Source organism: Portunus trituberculatus, chromosome 40 (assembly GCF_017591435.1).
Source record: "Portunus trituberculatus isolate SZX2019 chromosome 40, ASM1759143v1, whole genome shotgun sequence".
NCBI lineage: Eukaryota > Metazoa > Arthropoda > Malacostraca > Decapoda > Portunidae > Portunus > Portunus trituberculatus.
In genome coordinates this window covers 10349999-10375000 of record NC_059294.1, presented here as the reverse complement: position 1 = coordinate 10375000, position 25002 = coordinate 10349999, and the positions used below count along the sequence as shown (strand labels likewise).

At 39.6% G+C, this 25002-nt stretch overlaps 1 protein-coding gene and 1 long non-coding RNA gene across 2 annotated transcripts in view; both read left to right on the top strand.

Moving 5' to 3' along the window:
• Positions 1 to 11273, top strand: part of LOC123515842 (orphan steroid hormone receptor 2-like) — a 125291-nt gene extending 114018 nt beyond the window's left edge. Inside the window, exons 5-12 of the mRNA XM_045274728.1 lie at positions 3958 to 4105; positions 4555 to 4751; positions 6145 to 6354; positions 9472 to 9714; positions 9880 to 10001; positions 10409 to 10629; positions 10773 to 10941; positions 11121 to 11273. Coding sequence (XP_045130663.1) covers positions 3958 to 4105; positions 4555 to 4751; positions 6145 to 6354; positions 9472 to 9714; positions 9880 to 10001; positions 10409 to 10629; positions 10773 to 10941; positions 11121 to 11273 — 1463 coding nt within the window. The remainder of the gene's footprint in view (positions 1 to 3957; positions 4106 to 4554; positions 4752 to 6144; positions 6355 to 9471; positions 9715 to 9879; positions 10002 to 10408; positions 10630 to 10772; positions 10942 to 11120) is intronic.
• Positions 11274 to 17259: 5986 nt separating this feature from the next.
• LOC123516026 lies at positions 17260 to 21695 on the top strand. Its single transcript, XR_006678062.1, has 3 exons — positions 17260 to 17643; positions 20271 to 20331; positions 21641 to 21695. It is a non-coding gene; the product is annotated as an uncharacterized LOC123516026 (long non-coding RNA).
• Positions 21696 to 25002: the final 3307 nt, after the last annotated feature.

Genomic DNA, 25002 nt, shown 5'->3' with positions numbered 1-25002 from the left:
CCATTGCGTCTACATCTTGAGAGAGAGAGAGAGAGAGAGAGAGAGAGTAATTCATGTGTAAGTGCCACAACACACAACCTTAAGATCCAAGGTGAATAATACCACAGAGCTAATTGACACAAACTCATCTTAGAGTACAAGGTGACCTGGAATATGTCTTTCAAGTGTTTGGTGACTTGCGGAGTATGTCGTGTGACCTCTCAGTGCCTACATAGCTGCGTCAGTGTCATTGGGGATTGGTGAGCGCTAGAGTGCCACATGGCTTTTAGAATAACACGGCCTCAAAGTGTCATATCCCTTCGGTGCCACGAGAGTTCATCTGGAGTGTGTGTGTGTGGGTGTGTGTGTGTGTGAGAGAGAGAGAGAGAGAGAGAGAGAGAGAGAGAGAGATTGTCTTCATCAAATACCGACAGACAATATGCTTACTCTTGTTATTGTTTTTCTCCCTACATTTAGCTTTGTCGTGTGTGTGTGTGTGTGTGTGTGTGTGTGTGTGTGTGTGTGTGTGTGTGTGTGTGTGTGTTTCTGTTTCTGTTTCTCTCGCATGGCTTCATTCTCTACAAAAGCGTTGGTCTTGTTGGCCTGTCTGTTATTTGGTATTAAATCGCAAGGAGTTATTGTGGAGAGAGAGAGAGAGAGAGAGAGAGAGAGAGAGAGAGAGAGAGAGAGAGAGAGAGAGAGAGAGAGAAATAACTACTACATCTGGAAACTGATTTTGGATGATAACCTGTTGCTCTGTGAAAAAAAAAATAAATAAAGGAACATAATTGTCTTTGGGAAACGAGTCGGTAGTAGTAGTAGTAGTAGTAGTAGTTGTAGTAGTAGTAGTAATATTGATGATAATAATATCCATGTTAATAAGAATTTATATAACTATTTAAAAGTCTTACTCTTCCTTAATCACACATACGTTCACTTTTACTTTTTTTCATTACTTTGCCATCTTCATCACTAACCAGACAGTATAAAGAATATGAAAGTTTCTCTCTATCGCAAAATTTTTATCAGGACAAGCATGAATGGCGTCACTAAGTATTTAAATGAGGGAGGGGAGAACGGGAGGGAGGCATTATAGATATGATAATTTGAGATGAATGGGATTTCTAGGTGATGTGGAGTTGCCTAGCTAGCATGTGTAGGCGTTCTGGTAGGAGGGTGGGTGGGGAGGAAGAGTTAGGGGACGGAAGAGGGGGTGGGGGTGGACGGAGGGGGAGACAGGTCGGCAGCCGGTCAGTGACATTTTGTGGAGGCCTTGTCTGAGTGGAGCGGAGTGGCAAGGCAAGGCGAGGCGAGGTGAAGAGCTCTCGACCTCAGCGAAGACCTGCTCGTGGGAAGGCTTGCTGGAGTCTGCCGGACTTCGATCAAGTAATCCACTTCGGCTTTATCCTTCCTCCTCCTCCTCCTCCTCCTCCTCCTCCTCCTCCTCCTCCTCCTTCTCCTTCTCCTATTCTTTTTCTTCTTCTTTTCTTCTCTTCTTTTTCTTCGGTTGGTCCTCCTCCTCCTCTTCCTCCTCCTTTTTTATTTGCCTTCGTCTTCGTTTTTTCATCAATAGAATAACGTCCTCATCCCTCCTCCAGTTTCTTCAGTTGATTTCCTGTCTTCCTCCTCCTCCTCCTCCTCCTCCTCCTCCTCCTCCTCCTCCTCCTCCTCCTCCTCCTCCCTGTCACCTGAGCCTGGAAGAAGCAGGTGGGAGCCGTGGTCGGGCCCAACCTTCCCACCCCCATCCCTCCACCACCCGACCTCGACCCGACCTGGTCTCGCCGGACGTGACTTGATTCCGCTGTCATGTCCGCCCATCGGGTTGTGTGTATACCGGGAAGGAAAACATAACGTATGGGACCACAAGAGAGAGAGAGAGAGTAGAAAGGGTATTATATCACGTATTACTCGTAGATGAGATGTTTGGTTTAGGTTACGTGAGGTTAGGTTAGGTTAGGTTAGTTCATTTATCGTTTCTTTCGTGGTGTTAAAGAATTAGGTAATGTAACGCGAGTAGTGAAGGATGTTATAGAAACGAAAGAAAAAAATGTTGACTTTCATTTAGACAAGTTTAGGAATGGGAATGAATAAATGAATAAGGATAACATATGGGACGAAAACTCAAAACAAAAGCAAGGATATATTTTTATTTAGCTACATTTGTTTAGTTATAGTTTGGTTAGGTTTAGACTGTGTTAGGCTGATTACGTTAAATTATGTTAGCTAACCTAGATTATGTTTCACAGCTTAGAGTAGATTATTAGGCTTGTTAGTCTCATTAGTTTACGGAAGCTGGTTAGGCAAGATTATGTTTGGTTGGCTGGGTTATGTCAGATTATGTTTGTCTGCTAAAGTTAGGTTAGGTTAAGTTAATCCATGTTAGCTTAGATTATGTTTGGCTAGTTAGGTTAGGTTAGGTTAAGTTTAGCTTGTTAGGCTAGATTAGTTTTTTTTTTTTTTTTTTTTACGAGGGAAACTGGCCAAGAGTAACAAAAGATTGAAAAAAAAAAAGGCCCGCTTGAATGCCAGTTCCCTTAAAGATAAAAAAAAAAAAGAATTAGGCTGGTTAGTTTAGGTTAGATATTGTAAGGTTACTTTTATGAACAACTCTAGCAGCTCCCACACTCGCTGCTGGCTGTCTGGCTTCCCTCCTCCATCGTCTTCCTGGCCAGCACTCCCGGAAGGTTAATGTATTCACTTCAACTTTTATGCCATTTTCCATCACATATTTTCTTTGACCTACTTTTCATCATCATCCTTACGGTATTCAGGCGAGGGTTTCCAAGGTCACTCCTGAGGAAACTAACATTATAGTCTTTAATGTTTATGTACTATGAGTATTGTTCCTTTCTCTCCCTCTCTTTTTCTCTCTTTTTATTGACGAGTGAGTATTGCATGGTGGGTGTTTTCGCAGTGTGTGTGTGTGTGTGTGTGTGTGTGTGTGTGTGTGTGTGTGTGTGTGTGTGTGTGTGTTAGTCTCAAGGTTGCGGTTAGGGCACTGACGGAAGGAGGGAGGAGAGAAGGACTGGGGCTTTGTTGATTATGTCCCCGGTCTTCAAATGTCACCAGAAGCCTACCTGACCAGAGAGAGAGAGAGAGAGAGAGAGAATTCTATATATGTCAGTGAGAAAAAACAGAAACTCATCTTCGTTACAGACAAGTGGAATGCAGTTAGTAGAGAGAAGAGAAAATTAAAATGTTTTCACAAGAGCTGCAAAGAATTTATGAGAGAGAGAGAGAGAGAGAGAGAGAGAGAGAGAGAGAGAGTCATTATATGAAATTAAACCCAAACCATTGAGAGAGACATGAGCTATTGACATTTGCAAGTTGTAAGCGCCCCTTCTTGTGAGTCATGATGCCCTCTGTGTAGCCTGCAGAAGTCAGACAACCCGCTGGCGCCTGACTGGGAGCTGGCGATCTTGTTTGCGCAAGGAGGAGAAAACTAACGCCCTTTTTGTTCTCTCTCATTTCTGGTTAAGTTTGTTTATAACGTTAGTAATGAAGGGTGTTGTCATTCGTTTTGTTGTTGCGTGTCTATCCATCTATCCGTCCAGAGAGAGAGAGAGAGAGAGTTACATTATTAATCGAGGGTATATTGTGTCATTCGGTATCTAGGTTGGGGAGAATCGAGGCGTATGGACAGGAAGAGATTCGTCAGTCGCCTTCTCCTCCTCCTCCCAGGTCATATTTTCCATCTCAAGGTCATCCCGTCTTACTTCCTGCTGCAGCTGTCTCAGACCTAGCATGCCTTTTGCTGTCTTATTTATTTTTACGCATGTATTATATTTTATTCTTGTGGGGAGTGGAGGGAGCAACAGTTGAGCGGGCTTATTTCTCTCTCTCTCTCTCTCTCTCTCTCTCTCTCTCTCTCTCTCTCTCTCTCTCTCTCTCTCTCTCTCTCTCTCTCTCTCTCTCTCTCTCCTATTGACATGTCTCCTTTATTTCCTTCTTGTCTCATTTATATTTTCTTCTTTACAGGTGACTTCGTGGACAGCACCAGCGCCCTCTCTAACCCCCTGCTGGTGTCTAGTGCAGGCGGCCTCATGGTGACTAATCCAGCCCTCTTCACCCACACCATGCTGAGCGCTGCCCCTACACTCCTACTGGGCAACTCCCCAGTCCTCGGGTAAGTGATTGCACGCCTTCATCTGCCAGGTCCTTCCACGAATGCCTCGACGCTCCCTCCCTCCCTCACTCCCATCAGCATACTTCAGAGACAAACGGAGTTATGTAATAGGCTTGGACTTCTTTTTCTCTCTCCAAATAAGACTCCTATTTTGTTCTTTCCTTTGATTTGTGTATTGGACTTCTAAATTGACCCATTAAATAGTGATTGAGAACACCACTTTGTCCACAGACTATGGCAGGTGGTTAGGTCAATTATAGATAACATACATTAGGTACTGTCCCCATAGTTTCTGCATACGCGTATGAATAGGCTACACGTATACGTATTTAGATTGCTACAGGTAGTCCAGGAGAATATAAATAGATAAATTATTTAGTTGGGCAGATAATTTTTCCTTTTATTAAAAAAAGTGAAATAGTTGCATACATCTGTTGATGATGTTCCAGAAGTGAATGGATGGGTCGCTTGAAGGAGCTTCAGGAGCGAGGGGGCTTGGCGGCTGCGGCGGCGGCAGCGGCGGCGGCGAGCAGTGGCAGTGACATTGACAGCCGGGAGCTGGACAACTCTCACCAATACACCTCACGCAATACGGGTCAGCCTGTGGCCATGGACCTGTGTGTGGTGTGTGGTGACCGAGCCTCAGGTGAGCCACGGCGCAATGCAACATTCCCGCTGCTATCTATATAAGTAGCCAAAGGAGTACCATCTCTCTCTCTCTCTCTCTCTCTCTCTTGAAGAGAATATAGCAAAGTACAAAACCGTAATGGAAAAAAGAAAGTATAATAATATATTTGTGGTAACTGCAGATTGGATCGAAGCGTTCTGTTTTTCCTTTCTTTTCGTTGTGGTTCGAAAAGCTTAACTGTGGAACAGTACATTTATCAATATTCATTACGTATTTTTGTTTTCTTATTTAATCTTTATTAATAATTTTCATTATTTCCCATCTTTTTTATTTTATTTTTTTTATTTATTTTTTTGTTACTCTACACACATTGACATATTGTATTGATATAGGCCACTTAGCGTTGAACAATAACGGCATTGGCTCGTACTGCCCGCGTGTGTTGTTGACAACAGTTGGCTGTTGAGATCACTACTCACGAGTCACTACTCAGTACTTGTGTAGGACTGTTTACTGTTACTTGCTATAAGTTAGTTGTATGTTTTGGATGCGATCACATTACCGTAACATTTTCTTTATCAGTGATATTTCTGGTTCCTGAACATGTCAGAAGTTTCTAACATAATATTATATAAACAAAGATCCAAGTAAGCATAGAGGTGCAGTCTCATCATCGGGTAGTAATGGCCGACGTCACTTGTATTATATTGTTAAGATAGTATAATGTTTGTTTTCAGTTTTAGATTTACGCCATGATCCTCCTGGCCTTGCCTCCAGGCATACTAATCTAGCTTAACCTAACCTATACGGTGGTGGGGGGCTGTGGACCCCCTGAATTCCTACTTTGGGATTGTAATCTAACCTAATCTATCATATCTTATCCTATCTTCTAGATCAGGTCTAGGGATTTGGGGGGGAATTACTGTTCTCTTTAAAAAACAAAAAATATGTATATTGATTTCTCATGGAGACTAAATATATATATTTTTTTTTATTATTTTTTTTTTATAATAACTTTAATGTCACTTTTTATCAAGCAATTCTAATTTGACACTACCTACAGTTTAATACTCAATTTTTATCAATAGTAACTAATGTATATATATATATATATATATATATATATATATATATATATATATATATATATATATATATATATATATATATATATATATATATATATATATATATATATATATATATATATATATATATATATATATATATATATATATATATATATATATATATATATATATATATATATATATATATATATATATATATATATATATATATATATATATATATATATATATATATATATATATATATATATATTACATTGCCATCTGAGTTGTCATTTCTAAGACATGACAAACTATAACCAAGCACTTCACCCGGACAGGCCGCCACTATGGAGCCATCAGCTGTGAAGGCTGCAAAGGCTTTTTCAAGAGGTCAATTCGTAAACAGCTGGGATACACGTGCCGAGGGAACAAGACTTGTGAGGTGACCAAGCACCACCGCAACAGGTGCCAGTACTGCCGCCTGCAGAAGTGTCTGGCGATGGGCATGCGCAGCGACTGTAAGAACGATACTAAGGATTTGTACAAAAGTTTGTGGTGTTTTGTCTTTTGTTTTCTTAGTCTTAGGCACCCTAATATTAAGTTGGTGGCCAGAGCAGGGGGTTAGCTAGTTTAGTAATAGTGCAACTTAATTCTCAACACTGCTTATATTCATCTTGAGCCAAACTTAATTGCTTATTATGTTATGTAACTTATGGCCAAGTAATATCTATGTGTTGGCTTTTTGTTTTGTATGTCTTGTGCTCACAGACCTTGTTAACTAATCAGTGGAATATATCACTTACCTAGCTACTGTAAATACAGTGTACAGTGCATTAAAATAACCCAAGCAGCCTCATAGCAGCAGTCTCTAATTGTACTATTCAGGCTTATTGCTCAATTAATCAGATATCTTCAATTGTATGATCACATTTAAGTTACTGTCTTTGTTCCTCTGTTGTTTTCACATGATATTTCGTATTTTAACATTCAACATAGGTCTTGTGTCAGTAATATATTGTACCAGAAAAAATGTACTCCTCAGTTTTGTAATAGAGCTCCCTCCCCTTTCCCCTGTCCTTCCCTAGAGATGAGTGTTAAAATTTACCATAGAACCTCATAGTGAGTAGTAGTGACTATAACAGCAGCTCCCTCCCCTCCCTTCCCCTTCCCCCCTGTGCTGGCCACCACATCCCTGTGAGAGCACACGCCTTTGCATGATGTGGAGATGCTACTACGTACAGCTACCCTGGAATCATGCTATGTACAGCTACCCTGAAGCCATACCGTGTACAGCTACCCTGGAACCACGATTACATATGGCAACCTCCACAGACCACTGACCCTTTTAAAAAGACTCGCACTCCAACCAGGCAAGATGTCTTGGTACTGTGCCATCATTTGGGCAGCGTCTTTGAGCCCTGGCATAACTGGAGGCTTTTTTGTGTAGTTTTAGTAATAAATTTTGTAACATCTCATTATCACTTGTACAATTTTGTCAGTCACTATGCTGCCACAAGGTTGCTTCTCTGGGGCTTCTTCATCAGAAATAACGCTCAGTGGGTAAATGATTAACATCGATTAGATGAAGGGAATCCCAGGTATGTGTCCAGCAGGATATCTACTTCCTAAGCTTGGAGGAACACTGCACCTGTCAGTCATGCACCTTTATACTAGAGCAAAAAACCTACAAACAAATCTGAAAGATTTCATATCTGATTTCATTCAGTTTTCATTGGTAGTGTTTTCTCTTACACTACTTGATAGAATTTGTTCTGATTTAAACATATGATATGCATTTTAATTTTAGTAAAGGTTTTTAAGTGGATTATTTTGAACTGATTGATAATTGCTTACGATCAAAATAGGACTTGCATTCCAATGAACTGGTGCACTTTTGTTAGACAGGATATTCATGGGTGGTCAAGTCAGCTGACTTTGGTGCTTTGTTAGCATGACCATTAAGCATGAGTAACCTATTGTTAAGACATTTGGGTGACCACTGTGCAAGTTCAGCTAGACTGAGGTCAAGTGGATTAGCATGTTGGACTCAAGCATCCATACCCTTGCCTCTGCCTCGTGCAAAGCTGCGTGTTGCTATCCAGGAGGTGAACAAAAAGAGGATGAAGTTTCTTAGATCCTCCAAGAGTTATCATGGTCATGTGTCATCTGAGGCTACTTGCCAGTTAGCTTAGTTGGTGGCTGTGTTGCCTCAGGTGTCTGGTGTGGTATCTCTAGGGAGACTGAGCACCTCCCTCTTCACTGTGACATTGCTAGCTGTAGCACCTCCGATGACGTGCTATCTTGATTATTTATTTATTAATTCATTCACTTATTTAAGAATGACAATTATAGTATAAGAAATGGCATGCCATGTGCCATTTTTTTTTCTTTTTTGATTAATCACATGCAAAAGTTCAGGGTAGCCACAATACCTGGAGGCCTACAGCAGAGCAGTGTCTTACAGCATGAGATGCCTCTGATGATCTTGAAGGGGCAAGCAAAGTTATCCTGTAGTTTGACCCCTTCTTGACTGATTGTGAGAGACATGTCCTATGTATGGTGCAGGACCAACATGGACAAACACTCCCCATCGCATTGCACTTTTGGTGTTTGGCTTCACATAGAGAAATTTTATTAGAAGTATCTTGTTCATTAGACACGCATTATTATCTTTTGTTGAAGGTAAATTGATGGGATTGTGTTTGTCACATGTTATTGCAATGATCTTTCTTTCACATCTGGAAACAACTAAAATTCTTTCAAGAAAAGTGGTTTTCATAATGGCAAGATAATCTACGTATCTGATGAAATACTCACATATTGATCTGGGGTACATTCCTCCTTGAAACATGCAATATCTTTTCCATTCTATCCTTGAGACTCGTGGGATTTTCTCATGCCCCCCAACACCTTTCAATTTCTTTATGATGGCACTAGCTGTTTCAGATCACCAAGTCGAGAATGCAGAAGGAAGATTCATAGTAGTCACTTGGGGCCTTGCAACCTCTCCCTCCAGTTGAGATGATCACTTCAGTTAAAAGTTTTTATTTTTTATTCTTATTTTTTTTATTCAAATTTTTGTCACTTGTTTATTTTTTTTTTTTTTTATCACTTTGCTTTCACGGGTTCTTTTTGCACCAAAATTTCATTACTACTTTGCACAATATTGAGGATGGCCATGTATGGTCCAGTTCTTGAGCTAGAGCCTTGGGGTAACTTTCACTTTTCCATTTTTCTCTTTTATACATTATTGAATTTTTTATTTCAAAGTTTATTTATGACTCAAAGTAAATTCATTACCATCAAAGATATATTCTTTATTAACATTGTCATTCATATGTTGTTATGATGTGATAGAATATTCATTGTTTAGAAATTACCAATTTAGGTTCACAGATTTAGATTTTTGTAAAGTATGATCACAATATTGCTCTCTAATCATGCACTATCACCTTAGTACAAAAAATGTAAAGAAAATATGTTAAATTTGCTTGTATAATATGGTTTTGTATTAATAGTAGCTTTGTATACATTTTAGAATATAAAGTAATACAGTTTTGCTATCATATTTTGACAAGTTTTAATGATATGAATGAAGAGTAAAGTAAGGCATAAGCCACAGTGAATTATCCCTAACCAAATATTTTCCCCAACCACATTAACAGCAGTCCAATCAGAGCGAAAACCAAATAGCTTTTTGGGTGCTGGAGACCGGCAAGACAAAGAAGAAAGTCCACCCATAACTGTCAATCCAATATCTGGCTTTGAATCCCCAACACTGGCATCCAGCAAGACTCCAGTAGTGGGTAAGGACATCCCCTCCCAGCCCCCAACCAGCTTAGCTGAACTGCACATCCAAATGGCAAAGGCCTTTGAAGGAGCTTTCAATGTGGAATCCAAAGAAGCAGGTAAGAGGGGATTACATTATATTACATTAGATGTAACTATTTTTTATTTGTTAATATATTTATTATTAAGTGCCACAGCCATGCAAGAAACACGTCATCTCAGTAATATAGCTAGAGTTTCACTGGAACAACTGAAACCTACTTTAATGTTGCCTTGTGTTCCAGATTGGCACGAAACAAGTAATGGTGATGCGCGGCAAGAGGACGATTCTCCTGCAGCAAATGGAGATGGTGATAAACACATGAATGAAAAGCAAGTAAAACGGGCAATAGAAAATATGGCAAAAGTAAGTGGTGCTTAACAGATTTGTGAACTTGTTAGTTGTTTGTGGGACACATTTTTAGATTTAACTAGCAGGGAAAGAAGTGAAGATGAACTAGGAAAATACGATGTAGTCTTTGTGCACATTACAGCAGCAATAAGCACTGAGCTCCACTTTCTTTCAAGGACAGGAGGCAGATCATTGGATACAGAAGAGATATGATGGAAAGGATCAAATTGGCTTCCTGTAGGGAGAAAAAAAAAGAATAAATAAATAGAAAATAAATGAATCATGAATCTAGGAAAAAACTGTATTTAGTTTTTCACTTGATTATTTATTTTAGCAATCCTGTTTGGTGCTGAAAATTTCATCTACCATAGATATACAATAAGATGAATCCGTATTTATTAATAATTTGTGGCATATTTCAGTTCAATGGCTCAGAGAATGGTGATTGCGAAGACACTGAAAGTAACAGCACATATGAGCTGGATGGCCCACTACTGGCAGACAGCTTAGTACCATTCAATTTAACTGCCCCGTCCCCAATGCCTGCCTACCTCAATGTACACTACATCTGTGAGTCAGCATCAAGATTGCTGTTCCTTTCCATTCATTGGGCAAGAAATATCCCCTCCTTTCAGTGCCTCAGGTAAGGTTCACATTTTCTGCTTTCATTATTATACAAAATTGATGAGAAACATTTTTGTAGTCATTATATTTTCTTTTGTTTACCAATTTATTTACTTGTATATTTAATTATTTGATTAATTGATTTATTTTATTACCATTCAGTCAAGAGTCACAAGTGGCATTGGTGCGAGGATGCTGGTCCGAGCTGTTCACGCTAGGCATGGCTCAGTGCAGCAGAATCATGTCCCTCAACACCATCCTCACAGCTATTGTATCACATCTCACTCAAGCTGCTGCCACAGAAAAACTCACACCTTCTAGGTTCAAGCAGGTAAAATCAAAGAAGTCTTCCACATTGTTGTTGATTTAGTTTTGGATCTGAAAAACAACATGATATAGAATTCTACAATAGACTATTTGCAACATGTCAATGTATTTGTGATTATACCCATATATTAAGTGTGAATATGGTTGGAAGAAGCTGTCTTAATTTATCTTTGTATTTTACAGGTTTCAGAGCACATAAGTCGACTGCAAGATTTTGTGTCAGCCATGACTAAACTTCAGCCAGATGAACATGAATATGCCTATTTAAAAACTATAGTGCTCTTCCAATATGGTAAGATGATTATATTGGTTATGGTCAATTTCAGGTATCATTGAAAAATGTGAGCTTGGTTCATAGATTCAAAGTTGTGTATACATATGATGTAAAGGATTCAGTATATATATATATATATATATATATATATATATATATATATATATATATATATATATATATATATATATATATATATATATATATATATATATATATATATATATGTATGTATGTATACATATACACAGTGCTCGACAAAGAAGTACGAACGTTTAGCGAGAGTGAGTGATGAGGAGAATGAATGAGTCATAAATCAATGAACAAAAGCTCACTCCTTACATCTAATACTTTGATGGGTGGCTTTTACGTGCAATGATCTCACGAAGACGGTTTGGAATAGAAGTGGCATACTTGGTAAGCTGTGCAGGGGTTATACTAGCCCTTCCACTAAAACTTCCCCATACCATGAGAGAATCAGGGTATTTCACTGTTTGCTGAACATACTGAGGGTCAAGAGGGTTGCTACCCGCACGCCGATACACATTTCCACCCCTATTGCCAGTCACAGTAAAGGTGGACTCATCGGTCCAGAGAACATCCAGCCACTTGTCAGCATCCCACTGAAGATATTTCTTGCACAACTCAACCTTACAGTACCTCTGGTTAAGGGTGAGAAGAGGCTTCTTCACTGGGTGGTGGCTTGTGTACCCAAGGTCATGTATGCAGTGGCTATCGGTTCGTACACTAACCTCCCCAAAGAGTCCCGGGTTACTTTCTTTTATTTTTCTGGCAGTAACACGTGGATTATGCTCTAACTGTCTCTTGATAACATTAGTAGCACGATGGGATGTCTTTTTGGGGTACTTTTTCCTTGGTTTGTAACCTGGTGTGTCACAGCCACCTTCCTTCTTAAAAATGGCAACCCACTTGCACACAGACATCTTGCCAACTCCAACCAGCTTTATTATTTCCTTTGTTTGGTGACTGGCTTTATGTAAAGCTATGATCTGGGCTATTGTCTCTTGTGATAAATACTTGTTCTTGCCCATATTAAGGCTAGAAAGCACCTCTGTCTGCAAAAAACACTGGCCGCCTAGGTGGTGTTGTCGGAACACTTGAAAAAAAAATTCTCCCCACAAAGGCTAAGAGGCAACTGAGGGATGATTGGTAGCACGTACCATAAACCTTACCCTTAGCTCCTCCCACTTGTCCATTCGTACTTCCTTGTCCATATCACTTACCCCCTTGCTAGGGTCTTTCCATTTTGGACAAGAAAGTACGAACAGTGGCGGCCCCGTTCATACTTCCTGATTGTAGGAGACTTGAGATGAGCACTGTATTCACTTGAGAGAGAGAGAGAGAGAGAGGTCCTAATTTTCTCGTTTCAGGTTATGGAAGAGCTATTCTTTGCTGGTCTAATAGGAAATGTACAGATAGATTCTGTAATTCCCTACATTATGAAGATGGAAATGTCAGAATAGTCAAATGAAGATAAATATTGTATGGAATAGATGGCCAAAGAAAATAATATTCTCTTACAATATGAAAAAAAACATTAAGGAGCTCAATCATATACAGGTAAGACAGTGGTGGTGTGCAATGAACTCTGAAGCATACTGCAGATAAAAGACATTACTCAAAGCAGCATTGTGGACCCTTGGTGAGGGACGAATATGGTAATGGCCTGAGTGGTGATTGCTTACACAGAAACAATACACACTCCCCGCAGAAAAACCCGTGACTAGTTGTGTTAAGGCATTGTTGTTGATGGACTCTTCTCCATGGAAAGGTTAAGCTATGAGTGCATTAACCCACACTCAAAAGAATATACAGTAGTTCTTTTACCAGTGACAGATCTTATTTTTGTGGGTTACATGGTGAGTCTCTTAAGCTTGACCAGTTTTCATGTTTATCTCCAGTGGATCAGGGTATTTTCATAAGCATTATTTTAGGTATATTTGCAGTTGATGTACAGTATCTTTTTCAACACATACAGCCTTTAACTGTAACTAATAATGGCTGTTTTTATCAATACAGAAATGTGATTACAGGCCAGTTTTTGCCATTGTTTGTGTTTACAGAAGGTACAGACCAGATAGATGAATACCTTTGTTAAACAAGGCTGTGTGTCAATGGAGCTTGTTTTTACTAGTATGAGTGTAGAGATAAGCTTTGTTGAGACTTGGTACAAGAGTTTGCATTGTTGATCTCACCACAGTAGTGCTGATCATAACAACTATGGGCTTCCGTGAACTATGGCACGACCAGCAGCACACAAAGATTGACGCTGGTGCAGAAAACTTACCCTAACTCCCTGGATGTAAGTTGTGATATTAAGTCAACACATGCTGGTCAGGTCATCCTGTGTGGCCTGACAGGTGATAATTGTAACACAAACCTGAGGCACAATACTAAATACTGAAACCTTATGTCAGCATTTCAAATCAGTTTGGTCACTTTTATCATCAGTCATATCACAAAACTAGACAATAGGGTCCAGATAATGAAATCAAGATTCTCCCTCAAGCAGAGTTAATAGTATAGTCTTCTATTACTGAAAGCTGGGCATGAACCCATGGAAAGTCAACTGCTTTACATACTTTTTTCAGTTATGTTGACAGTGTGGGTATTCGGGCATATGTTGAAGCTGATACATGAATCTTTTTCCTTCCTAAATTTTAGGCTATATACACATTCATCCAAACAGTTCATTGAACTATTTCACACTGTACTTTGTATACTCAAACACCGTAACCAGTAAACCAGGCTTACTTTGAGTAACAGATTCCAGCAGTAATTGATTTAAAGGGAAAAATTATCAGTAATCAGAGAACATCCAAAGGAGTAACACCTCATTATTATATTTTACATTACTGCAACTGCAATTTTTTTCTTTTTATTACTTTATTTTATTTTTGTATTGTATTTTTTCTCTTCCTTTGGTAATATATTAAAATATAATAAGGATTTATTATATTATTGTAATATTCTGTATATAGGTTGGTGCTTTTAATGGATATAATTTCATATAACTATCTTTAAAGTGGCTAGGATTTTTATTCATTACTGTAAGATTATGTCAGTATTATTTTTGACAGTGGTGAATTTAGTTTTATGTAACAAATTGATTCAGTCTGTTCTTGTGGCTAAGGCAGTAATACATAGAACGTATATTCAGTTGTTGTCGAAGCTTTATTTCCATTATTATGAAGATCTTTTGTTAATCTTAAATGGCATAAATATTTTATACTATCCAAAATTTTAACTTTTGATACAAGATGTAGTAACTTGGCAGAATACATGGCTAAAACATTAATTTCTTATAAAGGCACTAAAACAAGTGAACAAATAAAGTTTTGACGTTAGTAACTTAACAGTGTTAGCATGAACACTTTATCTGGTATGTGAACTTTGTACAGCAGTTATGTCTGCTTCTGAACAAACACAACTATCCCTGATAATTACTCTAGTCTGGCCTCATCAGATATGTTCGGCATTATAATGTTTTAGACTCTCTCTCTCTCTCTCTCTCTCTCTCTCTCTCTCTCTCTCTCTCTCTCTCTCTCTCTCTCTCTCTCTCTCTCTCTCTCTCTCTCTCTCTCTCTCTCTCTCTCTCTCTCTCTCTCTCTCTCACATGAAGTGAGTAATTTTGGGTGACGTATTGTAGGTTATCTATGACAGTGTGTGTTGTACACAGTGTTTGAATAGGATGAACAGAGGTGGCCTGCCATTGTTGTATATATTTGTTAACTGGAACTGGTGTTTCCACTTTATTGTTTACTTATGTTTTGTTCCAAAATTGGATGTTAAATTATTTTTGTTAACTTCAGTAAGTACATGTACCAGATTGTATTAACAAAGACATCACTTGGAATTATCCGTTTGAATGCCAGTGTTAACACTTTTCCTACTTTTGTAATTCTTGAGCTTTACCTGACTTGTTTTAGGCTGTTTGTGATAAGCCTATCCATTGTACTTTGATTAAGCATATTTTGCTGCCTCACAGCAACACATTAATCCAGAATCACATGGGTAAGGCTGAAATGAAATACCTTGGTGTTCAATGGAACACTTCACCGGTGAATATTGTGCACATTAAGGTAAAAATGTGATCAATCGGAGGAGCAGCAATTTTCTAAAGTCTTATTTATCAGTATCTTGATCATTGTTTTGAATTATATATTTTGTAAACACAACATTTTTGTATTTAGGCAATAACAACATTGACATCTAAACCCGTATAGTTTAGATGTTTTTACAATCAAAAAAGGAATCTATTAGATATCAAATACTAGATTAAGTTTTATAACATATGGGTGAAAGCAGTGATCAGGAACTTTTACTGATGGATGCAGGATGGGAAGATTTCAAAAACAACTTTGTAAGAATTGCTGAGTCTGCCACAAGTTAACTATTCCCTGTCCAACAACATGGTGAGAGAACATCCTGGCACTTAAATCATGCAAGGTTCTTCCGTTATATTGAGTGAATTATCAAAAGTTAGACTTTCATAATGGAAATGCCTTACAAAATACAAATCACATTTTTGTATATGAAAGATTCCTCATATTTTTGTATGAAATTTTGAAAATATAAAAGTTTCAGCTGCTCATCTACTAATACACACGGAGCTTCTAAGTTGTGGATCCTTGTCTCACGTGGGTGAGGCAAGTCTTCTCTGACCCTCATCCTCAACACGTGAATTTGAAATGGACACAAAAAAAAGAAATATGTAATAATAAAATGCAACCTATATTTTATATAATTGAAATAGGCATTAAGGGTATATAAAATTTTGAGTAGTGATATACATTTTTGTGTCACTTTCAAATCTTCAAGCTATTCTCAAATTTTCATGGGAATCACCCTTGTATATATCATTTAAGAACAACAATCATCAATCCTTTGTCTATTTCATTACTTCTCTATGATGTAATTATGTATTTCTTAACATAAAACAGAAAAGATAAAAGTGATTGATTACCTTTTTAAAGTAAGTGTTTTGCATCTATGCATATAGTGGTTCTGCACAAGAACATGATATTCCTTCCCAGGGCTTGTTAGTCCTTAACAAGACAAGTGTCATTAACCTGAAGTGTTTAGTACATAAAAATATTCTTGACGATTGTAACTGATAGATCAAATAGCACTAACATCTAACTTAGTTATTTTCTTTTTTAATATTGTATCAGGGTCTTTAGAATCATCGATTTTTAAAGTGTGTCTTCACTTGGTTTCCAGATGAATCCTAAATCTTTAATTGGGTCCTGTTTCTTTTGTGAAAATATTGATGTGATATGGAACAAAAGTACTTTGGAATTGTTTAGAGAGATAAAGGCCCCATAATAGGAAAAGTGATATGAAGGAAGCTTGTGTAGTGATCTCTTTTGAGCAAGGACAGTGTATTTATGTAAATGCAAGCATCAATGTGTGTGAAGGGTAAGACGGTGGAGCATATGATGCTGGAGTGAGTGAAGTATGCAAGTGTTGCATAGAGCATTGGGGAATGTCAGAGTGAAGAAGACGAAGAAAATGGATAAAATTTGTTGGATAAGTTGAACGGCTCTTTAATCTGGGCAAGTCACTCCTGAGTATAATTGATTTTCTGTGTTGCACCTTCCTTGAATGTTGAGGGTTTTCTGTAGTCAAATAATTTCTTATGTTTGTATTCCTTATCTGTGTTCATGAATTGCTTCAATTTGAACTGTAAAAGAATAACTGGCTTTTCTTTATAAATTATATATCAATGTAAGTGATGTTCCGATTAAAGTTCACTGAATCATATTCACATGCCACATCGGATTCGAAACTGCGGGCCACATATTACGCCTTCCTTATTCCCAATAGAAGTTTCACCGTGATGCCTCTTAATGTTGCCTTTTTTTGGGGGGGCCAACAGCGATGCCCGGACCCGGGAATCTTTAGATGACGAAGTTTCCTATTGTTGGCAAATGTCTGGTGAGAACGAGAGCGACACCAAAAGGTTGGGTCAGCCGCCATGCCGCGGCCTTGTTATCAGGGTTGCCAGGTGGTGCCAAATTTGGCAAACTGTGCCATAAAATGGCTATCTCTTAAAAAAACTGCCAAATTCTTATGGCATTTTTGTAGTTTTGCCATAAAAATGCCATATTTTGAGAAATGTTTATAATTTCCTATCAAATCTGCATAGTTTTTTTTACTCCCCCCCCCCTCATGGAATCGGTGGAGATTTTTATTTCACTCTTATCCAAGATGGTAAATTAAATAGCCTGGGTTAAAAAATTGCCGTTTTCTATAGTGATATTTAAGAACTTCACGGCACTGTAAACAAAAACACTCGTCTGGCGGGCTACCAGCAGGCTTTGGAGCCACGGCTATGCTATTCCTTGGCTTATAAATTTATCATCATGCCCAAGGGAACTAAGAAGCCATGGATGGACTTGCATAAGCGTAAGTTAGAGGTTCTTTTGGTTCCCCACAAGCGCCCAAGATTGTTAACATAACATAACATATAATTAAGGATAACAAAGGGGCACTAGGACCCATCGAGGTTATCCTTGTCAGTCACAGAGTGACCTCGTCATTACATTCTAATTTAATACATGCATTAAACACTACATACACTGCTACAACACATGCTGCTAATTCTATATGTATGACCCGTCAACAGGGCTCAGTCCTACATGCAACTTCTCAGCTATTTTAATCCCCATCCATGGGGACCAGCCATGTCTTGCTACAGTATATGTAGTATAACTTAAAAAATCGGTAAATCTTTACAACTACTACTTCCTCTGTTTCTGTATAATATGCACTTCTATGGCTAGAAGAACAGGTAGAAGGGATACTTGACCATCTTGATATGGATGATGATAATTTCATGCTCTAAAGGTGACTGAGTATGTAAAGCACACAAAGAGGATATTTCTATAATACATTTTAGTTAAGTGTCTTATGAAATGTTTTTATAAATTTTGCTACATAATGGAAAAATCAAGCTTTATTTGATTTATATAATATATTTTTGTTGAAATACCTACCAAATAATATGAGTCAATTTTTGTTCCAGTGTCTTATGCAGCAATTATATTGTATGTTTTCTGGATATTAGAAGGAATACAGCTTTTATTTTCTAATATATATTTTAGTTTATTTTTTGTTCCATTGTCTTTTGAGATAAGATGTCAGATAAATTTGGCTGGATACTGGAAGGAATTAAACTTTATTTATACAGATTTTTTTTTATGTTAGTATATGTATGATTAACCTAGTTTTGATGTGGATGAAGATGGTAAAAGGTTTCACATTGATGGAGAATTGCCTAATTCCTGGAATAAGAAATTATTTAGTTTTGTTCCTCCTGCCTATGACTTAATAATTTTCAAAAAAGGTGTCTGGACACATGTCTAGACTTTATCCCTTACTTTTTAAGACTGGTATGTAGTTACTTATTTCCAATTTATTGGTTTTACATTGATAAAAATTCTTCGTTTTCATAGAGATGAAGTAGAAGAATATTCTTCCATTGTAATGTAACTCTCTCTCTCTCTCTCTCTCTCTCTCTCTCTCTCTCTCTCTCTCTCTCTCTCTCTCTCTCTCTCTCTCTCTCTATATATATATATATATATATATATATATATATATATATATATATATATATATATATATATATATATATATATATATATATATATATATATATATATATTTTATTGCCAAAATGTTTGCCAACTTGGGCATTAGTGTTGCCAAAAAATGCCAAAATTAACCCAAATTAATGCCGCAAAATGTTGGAACCACCTGGCAACCCTGCTTGGATACTGAAAAGATGGAGACCGGTATCCGTGAAGCTGACCTAGGTCTCCTTAGCAGGTGATGCCATCCCCTGTGAGTTATAGTGACACAAGAGAATGGGGATGTCAAGTAGGGAGCAAACAAGTTATACGGGCACGCCAGTCTCTCGACAATTTAAGTTGCTAATGGGTATTTATTGGACTGTGCCATATGCAGGTGATAGTGCAATCCGTCGGTTCTGCTGCAAGCTAGAAGCTACGCTTACCTTGTTGAATCTCGTCTTTACTGATTCTGTTGAAGTGGACCTCCACCAACCCACTCAATGGCCCTGAGTATTCACATATAGAATTTGTTTAGAGTGGAATATCTTATCGTTAAGGGCTGCATGATCACAGCCTGTTGTAGAGAGAGAGAGAGAGATTGATTTGATAAATTTATTGCGCATTTATCCTCAGACAATTAAGTATATACGGTTAGTAACATAAAAATCACATTTAATCCACTCACGCTTATGCTCCGTACGGCTGGCTGGTGACCAACAAACGACCGTGGTGAATTACACACACACACACACACACACACACACATACTACACGGCCCGGTAGCTCAGTGGTTAGAGCGCTGGCTTCACAAGCCAGATGACCAGGGTTCGATTCCCCGGCCGGGTGGAGATATTTGGGTGTGTCTCCTTTCACGTGTAGCCCCTGTTCACCTAGCAGTGAGTAGGTACGGGATGTAAATCGAGGAGTTGTCCCGGTGTGTGGTGTGTGCCTGGTCTCAGACCTATCCCAAGATCGGAAATAATGAGCTCTGAGCTCGTAGGGTAACGTCTGGCTGTCTCGTCAGAGACTGCAGCAGATCAAACAGTGAATTACACTGAACAGAAGGTGGATGGGTGACCGAATATACACATTTAATACATTAGTTTAAAGCAGCAGAGATGTTAGAGGTAAGTAGGACATTAGAACCTTCAAAGCGAGGGTGACGAACGCACAAGGAGTTCATCCAACACATCAGCCGTCAGGACCCAGCAGGTGACTGGTGAGGGCAGACGGCAGTCGCCAGTCAGCGGCAGACCCTGGGCCTGGGGTAGGAGGAGTCGCACGGTGGGCCACTAGAGGCAGTAGTGCTCGATGGTGTTGGATGATTAGAGCTGTGAAGGAGTTTTTGGAGAGAATGCTGAGTGCTAGAAGAATGGGTTATTAGTTTAGAAATAAAAAAAAAAAAGAAAAGAAAAAAGGTGACCGGTCTTTTTTTTTTTTTTTTTTTTCTTTCCCCTGCAGGAGCTGCCGATACCAAGGCCTTCCTCATAAGTCTTGGGACACCTGTAGCATCAAGATCAAGGTGAAAATATGGCAGACAGATTTTGGAGTTAGGTTTGGTAGTAGTGAGAGAAGAGTAAGGTGATGATTGTGAATAGGTCGGAGGATGAATGTAATGCAGCATAGAGGTTGGGAGAGAATGAGTTGAAGCAGGCACAAGATTACAAGTACTTAGGGATGTGGATGAGTCCGAATGGGTGTGAAAAGTCAAAGAATGAAAAAATAAGCTTGGTGAACCAGTGGGTGGGCCGTTTAGGAAGCGCGGCAAGTAGTGAGAGCAAGTAAGTATGACGTGCTGAGAGAAGTGTTGAAGAGTGTGGCTGTCCCCAGTATAATGTATGGTATGGATGTGATTGCATGGGACGAGAGTGAAATTGACAAGTTAGAAGTGGGGCAGTGTAGAGTAGCTAGGCTGGCACTGAATGCACCGAGGTACACGGCAGTAGAAGCCGTAAGCGGGGGGGATATGGGATGGAGCTCTTTAGGAAAGACTTATAAAAGCGACACTTAGGTACAAGATTAGGCTTGAGAGAATGGATGATGCAAGAATAGCAAGGAAGGTGTATCTGTGGAGTGAAAGTGGAAGCAAATGGAGGAAAAGGTGTATGAGAATGACAGAGGAATGGTCTACAGGTTGGGTGGGCAGTGAGAATGGCTGGGGTGAATCAGAATGAGCTGGAATGGGTCGTGACAAGAGGAGGCAGAGTGGGAACAAAATGGGATGCGAGGAAGTGGAAGAGTGAGATAGACAGAGATGTGAAGAGTATGGGACTGAATGAGTGGAGGAATGGGATGGAACGAAAGACTACTCTGGAATGGTACAAGGTGAAAGAGGCCCCGATGTATGAGAAGTGGTACGATGAAAGCTTGGGTGGTGATCTCTTCAAAGCTAGGGCACAGTGTATGGATGTGAATGCAAGGAGTTGCAGGTGGTCTGAGTCCCGCAGCAAAGTGTGCCAGATGTGTGACTCGGGAGAGGACGAGACGGTGGAGCATGTGATGCTGGAGTGTGTGAAGTATGCCAGAGACAGGTATGAGATGATGCAAGTGGTGTTGACTGAGTTAGGGAATAATAGGAACGAAAGAGAGGAAAAGACGGGGAGGGAGTGGATGGTGGTGCTGCTGGGACTGAGTAGAGAAACGAATGAAAGGATGATTGAGGCGGTGAAGGAGTTTCTGGAGAGAATGTGGCGTGCCAGATGTACAGACGGTTAGAGCAAAGGACCCTGTTTCCTTTTTCTTCTTTTTTTCCCCCCTTTTTTTCCGTGTGTTTTTTTTATTTATTTTTTTTTTATTTTATTTATTTATTTTTTTTTTTTTGTCGTCTACAGGAGCTGCCGATCCAAAGGCCCGACTCAGGAGTGATCCCTGTAGTATCAAGATCAAGATCATGAGGGATCAAGGATGGAGGATGGTATCGTGGTGGATATTGTGTCTGACCACAATATGCTGGCCCAGGGCTTACAGGATCTGTGGGATCGTCGAAGCCCGAAAACAACAACAACAATATGCTGGTCATGGAGTGCCGGATGCAGAGTGAGAATGAAGTGAAAGTGGCAGGTAAGGAAAGGAGGTGGAAACTGAGAGATGTAGGGTGGGAGAACTTTCAGGTAGATCTGAGTGAGAGAAGGTGGGATGATGATGTAAGGGTACATGATGTGAGCACCTGAATGAGAGACTGGTTGAGAATGTGCAGAGTGCTGCCGAGAATCAGATAGGGTATGTGAGAGTAGGTAGGAGAAAGAGAGTATGCAAACCATGGTGGAACAGTGAAATCAGAGGCCAGGAAGGAGCGAAAGAGAATGAGTAGACAGTGTAGATGGTTGAGAAAAAAGAGACATGAAAGCGATGAGGCAGAGACTGAGTACCTGAATGCATGGGAAGAATATGTGAAACAACAGAGACTCTCAAGGCGAATGATAATGAAAGCTAAAGTGAAGTGTGAAAGGAGTGTGATTGAATCTTTAAGTGAGAAAGGCATGGAAGGTGGCCGTGAATGGTACAAGTTCATGAGAGGTGAGAATATGTCAGAGAATGTTGGTGTGGAGAGTCTGAAAGTGAATGGGGAAGTTATAACAGAGAAGAATGAGATCAGGGAGGCAATTAGACAGTTCTGGGAAGAGGTGGGTGGTGTAGGTGAAGTGTTTGGTGTGAGAGAAGGATGTGTGACTCTGGAGATGAAGAATGCAGATGAACTGAATGAGAGAATCAGCAAGGAGGAGGTAGAGAGATGTGTGAAAAGGCAGAAGAATGGGAAGGCAGCAGGTTTAGACGGGATACCATATGAGATGTATAAAAATGGTGGGGAGGTTGTTATTGACAGGATGACTGAGGTGTTTAACCAGGTGTGGGAGGAAGAGAGGGTGCCAAGAATGTGGAATGAATGCAGGGTGACTCTGTTGCATAAGGGAGGACACAAGAGTAAGAATGAACTGAAGAACTATAGGCCGATTGCATTATTAAACACAGTAGGTAAAGTATTTAGTGGAGTGCTGAATGAGAGATTGTGTAAATGGATTGAGCGAGCTGGAGTGTTAGGTGAGGAACAGAATGGTTTCCGTGTGGACAGGAGGGCTGAGGATAACTTGTTTGTGGTAAATGAAATGATTGAGAAAAAAAGAAAGGAGGGAGGCAAATTGTATTTAGGTTTTTTGGATATAGAAAAGCTTATGATAGGGTGGATAGAGAAATGTTAGTCAGAGTCTTAGGAAAGATTGGGTTGAGTGAAAAAATAATCAACATAGTGCATAGCATGTATGTTGACACCAAAGCTAAATACAGACTAGGAGATATAGAGACAGACTGGGTGAAGAGTGAGAGAGGAGTTAGGCAAGGATGTATTCTGTCACCAACCCTTTTCAGTTTGTATACAGAGGAGTTAGCAGCCAGATTGAGAAGAATGAATGCAGGAGTAAGAGTGGGAAATGAGAAGATAGGTGTGCTCCTTTATGCAGATGATGTGGTGGTCATGAGTGAGTCAGCAGTTGAGTTGCAGAGAATGCTAGATGTTGTGGATGGATATGGGAGAGACTTTGGAGTTAGGTTTAGTAGTGAGAAAAGTAAGGTGATGATAGTGAATAGGTCTGAGGATGAAAGCAATGCAGTATGGAAAATTGGAGAGAATGAGATGAATCAGGCACGAGAATATAAGTACTTGGGGATGTGGGTGAGTCCAAGTGGGTGTGAAAAGACAAAGAATGAAAAGTTAGGTTTAGTGAATCAGTGGGTAGGACGATTGGGGAGTGCAGCAAGAATGAGAGCAAGCAAATATGATGTGCTGAGAGAGGTGTGGAAGAGTGTGGCGGTGCCCAGCATAATGTATGGTATGGATGTGATTGCATGGAATGAAAGTGAAATTGACAAGCTAGAAGTGGGACAAAATAGAATAGGTAGAATGGCACTGAATGCTCCAAGGTACACAGCAGTAGAAGCTTTGAGAGGGGATATGGGATGGAGCACCTTTAGGGAAAGACTAGTTAAAGCCACACTTAGATACAAGGTCAGGCTGGAAAGAATGGATGAGGAAAGAATAGTGAGGAAGGTGTACCTGTGGAATGAAAGTGGGAGTCAGTGGAGGAAGAGGTGCATGAGAATGACAGAGAGGAGTGGTTTACAAGTGGTATGGGGATGAGAATGGCTGGGAGGAATCAAAGTGAGCGTGAATGGATCGTGACAAGAGGAGGCAGGGTAGGAACTGAATGGGATGCAAGGAAATGGAAGAGTGAGATAGACAGAGAGGTGAAGTGGGTGGGACTGAATATATGGAAGAATGGGATGGAACGAAAGAGTACCCTGGAATGGTACAAGGAAAAGGAAGCCCGATGTATGAAAGGTGGTATGATGGCAGCCTGGGTGGTGACCTTCTCTTCCGAGCTAGGGCACAGTGTATGGATGTGAATGCAAGGAACTACAGGTGGTCTGAGTCCCGCAGCAAGGTGTGACATGGGGGAGGACAAGACGGTGGAGCATGTCATGCTGGAGTGTGAGAAGTATGAGAGAGACAGGCATGAGATGATGCAAGTGATCTTGAGTGAATTAGGGCATAATAAGAATGAAAGAGTGGAGAAGACAGGAAGGGAATGGATGGTGTTGCTGCTGGGACTGTGTAGAGAGAAGAGTGAAAGGATGATGGAGGCTGTGAAGGAGTATCTGGAAAGAATGTGGCAAGTGAGGTGTAGGGATCATTAACAAAGAGAAATGCTACTTTTTTTTTTTTTTTCTGTTTTGTCTTTTTGTCCTCTACAGGAGCAGCCGATCCAAAGGCCTGGCTCTGGAGCGATCCCGAGCCACCTGTAGCATCAAGATCAAGATCAAGACCCTTATCTTGATAAGAAATCTTGGTAAGAAATACTCCTAAATGAATTCAAGTGGGTAAATGTTAAGCATCTGCCCTTGTCTGCAGCACATGACATGCTGCAGGTTATGGTGGTACACACACTACCGACTACCTACTATGTGCTGTACATTCATGCTACTTCACATCTAGTAGATAGACAAGCATTTTTTTTATTTATTTATTTTTTCTAAACAGTGAGCTGCTATTACTGACTCCTATTGATGCTTGTGGAAATGAGCACATTGTGCCAAAAACAGTTATAATATAAAGTTTAGGTTAGGTTAGATTAGCTTAGGTTAGTATAGTTTTTGGATTAGGTTAACTTAGATTAAGTTTATCTTCATTGAGTTGGTCAGG